The following is a 6,812-nucleotide window of genomic DNA, read 5'->3' as shown; positions in this document are numbered from 1 at the left end:
TAATTACCTAGTGTTCCTTCATTTATGACCGCCATTCCTGAACTCGGTGGTCGTGAACTTTGTGATTGTTGTAATTGTTGAATTACTTGCTGTTGATGAGCCAAGGTCCTTCGTAACTCATCGATGTCCATCTCTCCTGTCCCAGTACCCGTTGCTGTTTCCGTTTCGGAAGGTGGAGTACGTAGCGTACGATTCATCTTAGTTTAATTTACTTTTGTCACTGTTTACTTTGTTCTTTTTTTTTTACACAACCTTTAGTATCCCACCGCTGTCACCAAAAATTTATGTCACGTTCTGTCAAGTTAATGTAAATTGGTCCGTTTTGCGACGAAACCCAGTCCCGGGGCATCGCCGGGGATGCTCGCATTGTACAGCGAGGCATCCACTCATCAGAGAACTGCTACGCAGAGTCGAGGTTGACTCGGCCGATCAGACAGCCAAAGACATCACCCTGATGATGTTCCGTACGGCAACTTTGCGATCGGGCTACATGCTACGGGAGACCGCTAGTTTCGCGGATAGCGTGGAACAGCTAATGAGGAAGAGCCTTCGACGAATGGTTTCGTCAAAACATTCAAGTAATTTACCCGGGATTTGGACCAGGTTGTGCGATAAAACTAGATTAAAGGAAAACTCCTGTTGCCACGCTATTTGGCAGCGACAGTTAAGGGTTGTGGAATTAAAGGATTTATTTAAAAATTGGTTTCAAGAATTAAAATTACCTTTATTTGGGGAAGAATTTTCTTATAACAATTATTTAAGATCTGGTTTAAATTAAGATCTGTCTTGAGATTTGCAGAAGTCAGAATTTAATTAGCTCAAGTAAAGATTGTCGCAAGGAAATGATTAACTGATTGACAATTGAACTACTGACTCCCAACAACTACTACTGACTATCGATGATTTTTCGCGCTTATTTATATTCAAGTGGCAAGAACCCCCCGCGCGAGCTTCTCACCACTTCTATTGTCTTTACGTCTTGGAGGAGGAGGAAGGTCTTATCACTAGGTGTAATTTTATGCCCTGTGAGCCGCGGCCTGGGAATCGTCTCCCCATCAGAAATCGGATAATTAATCAATATTGATTACATTCTTGGCTATTTTAAGATTGGTTGAATTTTGCTCGCACGTAACAGCACACATGGAATGCCCCATATATATATATATATATATATATATATATATATATATGTATGTATATATATATATATGACATAAAAAATAATGAAAATAAAACTTACATCAATATTATGATTATAAAAAATAGTTGGCTCAGCATCATCTTTTAATTTATGTGTACCATCTACGCGAGGTTTTTCCCACATTGCATCAGAAAAATGTGACTATAAATAAAATCATTTAGATTAATATAATAGTTCCTTCATTAGTTATTTATTATAAAAAATACATTTTTATACTTACATGACAAATAAGTCCATGCTCAGGAGGTTTCCAATTAGGCCACAGATTGTTGATATTTTTTATCCAATTTAATTTTTTTTTACATCTTTTGGAAATCTTCTCATAGAATATCCTTTTTTATTGTTGTTAGTACATTCAGGTATACAACAACCAGCCATTGTTGCCAGAGAACCCTTTTAAAAGTGAAAAACGTATATTTATCTATGTACATCTCGATATTTTTAAGTTTTGGTTATTGTATGAGATTGCGCCTGAAACGACGGCAACCGGCTTCTCTACCTTGCCCCTGCGATTCCCGAACAGTTATCTTATCTCTCTATTAAGCTAAAATAAAAATATAAGCAAACTCACTTTCTATGTAGACTAATTTGGAGATGATATAGATCTTTATATACAATGCGACCCGTTTTCCTTCGGTCTCGCTAGCCGAAGGGGCGCTGCCGCAAATTAACTACTAGCTTTCTCCAAAGTACTTCCCGTATAAGTTTTTCCCGACAAAACGTTCCAAATGGGCGCTAGGTGCGATTACGCGCACCACGTTCGATGACTCTATATTCGATCTCGATATCTGCCACCCAGGCGGGAGCTCAGGGCGTAACGTCCTTTTGTGGAGGAGTCAGGAGGGGGCGTAGCGCAATCGACACAGATTAAATAATAACAATGTATATTTCAGAGAAATCATAGACAAAATATAGATGGAATTGAAGTGTCAGTAAACGCGGTAATCTAACCGTGTTCGCGCGCGTGTGAGTGAGGAAGGGATAGTGCGTGAGAGACCACTAACACCGGAAGCTTGAAGTAACACAATAGTTTATTTAACAACCAAAAATAATGCCGAAATTAAAGAGTGACATAACTTATAAATGTATTTGAATTTAAGTGAACTCGGAAACGCGGGCGTTTTTACGCGAATTCTCTATCAACACTTTCTCGCTTGTAGTGTTGGATAACCCGCGCGTGAATGAGAAACTGACCATCACAATATCGCTCGATGACAGATCGTGACCTACTAATGCACTGTTGATGACTGGCCACGCGCCGTAAGTTCTACGGGTTTTTATACCCACGCGAGACAATGAACGCGCCAGGGATGACGAATGCTTAGCTAAGGTCAAAATGTCATGGAATAGAAGCTTCTCGAACTGAAATACCGAAGGTGCATATAGCCATTGTCTTTCAGATTAAAGTATCGATCGTCGAGAGTGACTCGGCTTTGTACGGAGAATAAATCTTATGACGTGAGCGCGAAGCAACAGGGGTGGTCCGCTGGATAAATATCGTGTTACACTGCCGCTGTGACTCATGACACAGTCGTCTAAATGAGAATAAGAATATTCAAGAGCATTCGTGATCTCGAGCATTCGCGATCTCGAACATTCCGCCCGCCTCGTCAGGTTATCTGACGAAATATAATTTAATGGCGAGACTAATACAATCTGTGAACCAACTCTACGTAAGTTACTACAAGCAGCACTCTCGCTCAAGGTCTTAGATATCTTCCGGGTCACCGACCCGTGGCAATAGAATAATCTTCGTCGTGGTCCGCTTCAGAGTGGTAGCTGCGGTCCGTATGGTGACCACTCGGACTTGCTCATCCTCTCCTGGGTGGATGGCAGTCACCCGTGCCAAGGGCCACTTGGTAGGTGCAGTCTGCTCGCCCCGCACCAAGCACAGATCACCAACTCGTGGGTTGTCGTCCTTGGTCCACCATTTCTGCCTTGAATTGAGAGCTTGGAGGTATTCGGAAGACCATCTTTTCCAGAAATGGTCCCTCAGCTGTTGAAGAAGTTGCCATCTAGATAGACGGCCGGTTGGCTCCTCTGCTAGTGACGGCTCATGGACAGCGCTGATGGCTGCGCCTATCAAAAAATGTCCCGGTGTAAGGGCTGCTAGATCCTCTGAATCGTCAGAGAGAGGTGATAAAGGTCTCAAATTGAGACACGCCTCCACTTGTGCCAGGAAGGTGGAGAGCTCCTCGTAGGTCAGGGTGGCGTCTCCAATCACTCTTCGCAGATGATGTTTTGTTGACTTTACCGCTGCCTCCCATATGCCTCCGAAGTGCGGTGCCGAAGGTGGGTTGAATCGCCATTGTACGCCGTCATTTGCAAGGGTGTTTGCAATGCTGTGATCCATGATGGCGTCAAGAAATAGAGCTCGTAGTTGAGCGTCCGCTCCGATGAAATTGGTCCCCTGGTCGCTGTACAACGCCGTACATAGACCTCGCCTGGATACAAAGCGCTTGTAGGCTGCTATGAATGCTTCTGCGGTGTAATCTGATGCCACCTCCAGGTGCACCGCTCGGGTGCTGAGACACACGAAGATGACCAGGAATCCCTTGTGTGCTTTCTGACCCCGTCTTTTAGTTGTCCTTAACAAGATCGGTCCTGCATAATCCACTCCCGTATGAGTGAATGATCGTGAAGCCCGTACCCGCGGAAGGTCCCCCATCAGTGGGTGTGGGGAAGCCGCCCGCCATCGCACACACCGCACACAACGGTGGATGTGCTGCCTCACTTTCATTCGTCCGCCTGGAATCCAGAAGCGTTGTCTTAATAGACCGAGCGTAAGCTGTACGCCACCGTGTAGAGCTCGCCGGTGGTAGGCGTCCACGATGAGGTTCGTCAGATGAGAGTGTCGTGGTAGAATCACTGGGTGCCTCTCGTCTCTGCTCAGAATGGCGTGCTTCAGCCGCCCGCCGACACGAAGTATGCCCTTCTCGTCTATGATTGGGTGCATCTTCAAGATGCTGCTCCGCCTCGACAACGCCTGACCGCGTGCCAGCGCTTGCAGCTCATCTGCAAACCAGGCCTCCTGTACGACTCGGATCCACCTCTGCTCTGCATCCTCGAGTTCCTGAGGCGTCAATGTTCCTGTAACAAACTGTTTATGACGAGATTGCAAAACATTAAGCCATCGTAGGCCCCATGCTGTAACGCGCAGCAAGCGCTGGAATCCAGAGAATCGGAGAAGATTCGGATCTTCCTCCGGGTCCTTTGATGCAAAGTGCACGTGCGTCCGCTGCTCAGGCAAGTCCCCGATTTCCTCTGGTAAGATCTGGCTGTAGAGTTTGTCTCCAGATTGAAGCCAGACTGGTCCTTGCCACCACAGATGATGCTGAAGTAACTCGCTGGGCGAGAGTCCTCATGATGCACAGTCGGCTGGATTCTCCTCGCTCGGAATGTGATGCCAAATTGCGTCCGGAAGAGCTCGCTGAATTTCAGCAACTCGGTTTGCCACGTTACGTTTTCCATTTTGACGGGTGGCCCTGTATCCAAGCTAGAGCCACCTTAGAGTCAGACCAGAGATGTTTTTCTGCGCCTGATAGGTCCAATGTTATCTCCACATCCTCGATGATCTTAACCAACAATGCGGCAGCGCATAGTTCCAGGCGCGGGAGCGATACTTGGCGAAGCGGGGCCACCCGCGTCTTCGCCTGCAGCAGAGAAATCTTACTCTCGCAGTCGTTAGTGACCTTGAGATAGGCCACTGCTGCAATTGCGTTCTGATGCGTCTGCAAAACCGTGAATCTCCATCCTGAGATTCTCTCCACCGGTGTTGAGCCAGCGCGGCACCAGCAATTTCTCGAGTAGAGGAAGCTCCCTGCGGAACAATTGCCACGCTCGGTGATCCTCAGGGCACAAAGGCTGGTCCCATTCAATTCGTTGTAGCCACAACGATTGTATCAAGATCTTGGCTCGTACCACCACTGGTGCAAGCCATCCTAGCAAATCGAAGAGACGCGCCGTCTCTGAAAGCACAATTCGTTTAATAATGTTTCCTTCTCCGCAAGGACGTACCTTGAATGCAAAGACATCGAGGCAAGGGCGCCATTGGATGCCTAAGGTGGAGTGGCCGACATCGGATTCCCACTCCCGCAGGCTGCGAGATTGTCGACGCTCCTCCGGAATGTCATGTAATAGTTCCTCGTCATTGGCGGCCCATTTGCTCAGTGGAAAGCCGCCCGCCGTGCAGATCTCAATCAGCTGATTTCTTAAGCCTCGTGCGCCTTCCTTGGAATCATCTCCGGCGAAGATGTCATCGACGTATGTGTCATGTTCCAAAACAGCCGCCCCGAGAGGAAAGCGGTGTCCCTCGTCCGCTGCAAGCTGATGAAGCGTCCGGATTGCAAGGTACGGTGCATATGAGAGGCCGTACGTCACAGTGTTGAGGCGATATTCCTGAACCGCCTCGGCGCGGTCTTTCCTCCAAAGAATCCGCTGAAGATCCCGATCGTCGGGATGTACCAAGATTTGTCGATACATCTTGGCGATATTCGTCACCATGACAAACTGATGCTGTCGCCATCGCGTCAGAATGGTGCCCAGAGTCGGCAATAGATTGGGCCCCGTGTATAGGTGCCGGTTCAGGGAGTCGCCTGAGGTAAGCTGCGCCGATCCATTGAAGACGACTTGTATCTTGACCTCGTCTCCGGCAGCCTTCAGGACTCCATGGTGTGGCAGGTAACAGGTACGTGTCTGTTTCAGCTCGCAGCTCTGCGGCACGGGGGTCATATGCTGCAACACTTCATAATCTTTTAGAAAATTAGCATATAATACATAGAGCCTTCCGTCAGACTCGAATTTCCGCTCCATGCCTTTGAGTGTTCTCTCCGCTATTCGCTTCGTCTCGTCGAGACGAGGTAGAGTCGGTGCGACTGGCAGGCGCACCATATATCGCCCATCTTCTGTCCGGCTGTGTGTCTTCTTGAAAAGGTCGTCACATTGTTGTTCGGTCTCCGTGAGAGGTAATGGAGCTCGCGTCGGCTCCTCTTGTTCCCAGAACTGTCTCACGAGAGCGCTTAAATCCTCACCGATTGAGCAGTGGTGAGAAATGGCTGGACCTCGCGGCCCAGTATCCTTGACGGCACCCGAGAGGATCTATCCTAGAGCGGTCCGCTGCGCCACGGGTGTGTACGGCTCCCCTTTCCGCACTCCGTCCTCCAGAATTGCTGCGTAGATGTCCGCGCCCAATAGAATCTCCACAGGATCCCTGGCCCGGAAGTCAGGATCTGCCAGCTGCAGATCATCGAGGTGAGGCCATGCCGCCTTCCCCCAATTGATGCGTTCTCCATAAATTGTTATGCGAGGTAACACCAATGCGGTTACCCGAATCGCCGCCTCGGTTGCCTGCGATGTAACCTTGAGATCGACCTTGCCCTTTGATGACCCCGTCTTGCTGCCACCCACTCCAAAGATGACGATAGAGGCGGGAGAGTGAGGAAGATGTAGACGCTGCACGAGCGACTCAGCGGCCAGTGAAACCTCGGAACCTGAGTCAATCAGAGCACGTGCAGAAACTTGATTTCCATACCTGGCCATTATGGAAACGCGAGCCGTCGCGAGGAGAATGACCGCTCGATCTCCACCGAGCTTGCTCGCATGTAGCGAGGAG

General features: G+C 48.4%; 2 protein-coding genes across 2 annotated transcripts; both read right to left on the bottom strand.

Annotated features, from left to right (window-relative positions):
- Positions 1 to 703: 703 nt before the first annotated feature.
- Positions 704 to 5,622, bottom strand: LOC139782723 (uncharacterized). Its single transcript, XM_071721759.1, has 2 exons — positions 1,422 to 5,622; positions 704 to 1,342 (listed from the first exon to the last, which is right to left on the bottom strand). The coding sequence occupies exon 1, from the start codon at positions 4,155 to 4,157 to the stop codon at positions 2,910 to 2,912; it is 1,248 nt and encodes a 415-aa protein (XP_071577860.1). The 5' UTR covers positions 4,158 to 5,622; the 3' UTR covers positions 704 to 1,342; positions 1,422 to 2,909.
- On the bottom strand, positions 4,886 to 6,091 carry LOC139782709 (uncharacterized). The gene has a single exon (XM_071721744.1). It carries the CDS (start codon positions 6,089 to 6,091, stop codon positions 4,886 to 4,888), a length of 1,206 nt encoding a protein of 401 aa, XP_071577845.1.
- Positions 6,092 to 6,812: the final 721 nt, after the last annotated feature.

This window comes from Temnothorax nylanderi, unplaced genomic scaffold, assembly GCF_030848795.1.
Source record: "Temnothorax nylanderi isolate EJ_2023f unplaced genomic scaffold, tnyl_v1.0 TNYL_tig0435_pilon, whole genome shotgun sequence".
Taxonomy (NCBI): Eukaryota; Metazoa; Arthropoda; class Insecta; order Hymenoptera; family Formicidae; genus Temnothorax; species Temnothorax nylanderi.
This window is presented reverse-complemented; position numbering and strand designations above follow the sequence as displayed.

Bases quoted from the DNA above. Each gene is read 5' to 3' on its own strand.
- LOC139782723 (XM_071721759.1), bottom strand. From the start codon at position 4,157: ATGCACCCAATCATAGACGAGAAGGGCATACTTCGTGTCGGCGGGCGG.
- LOC139782709 (XM_071721744.1), bottom strand. From the start codon at position 6,091: ATGGTGCGCCTGCCAGTCGCACCGACTCTACCTCGTCTCGACGAGACG.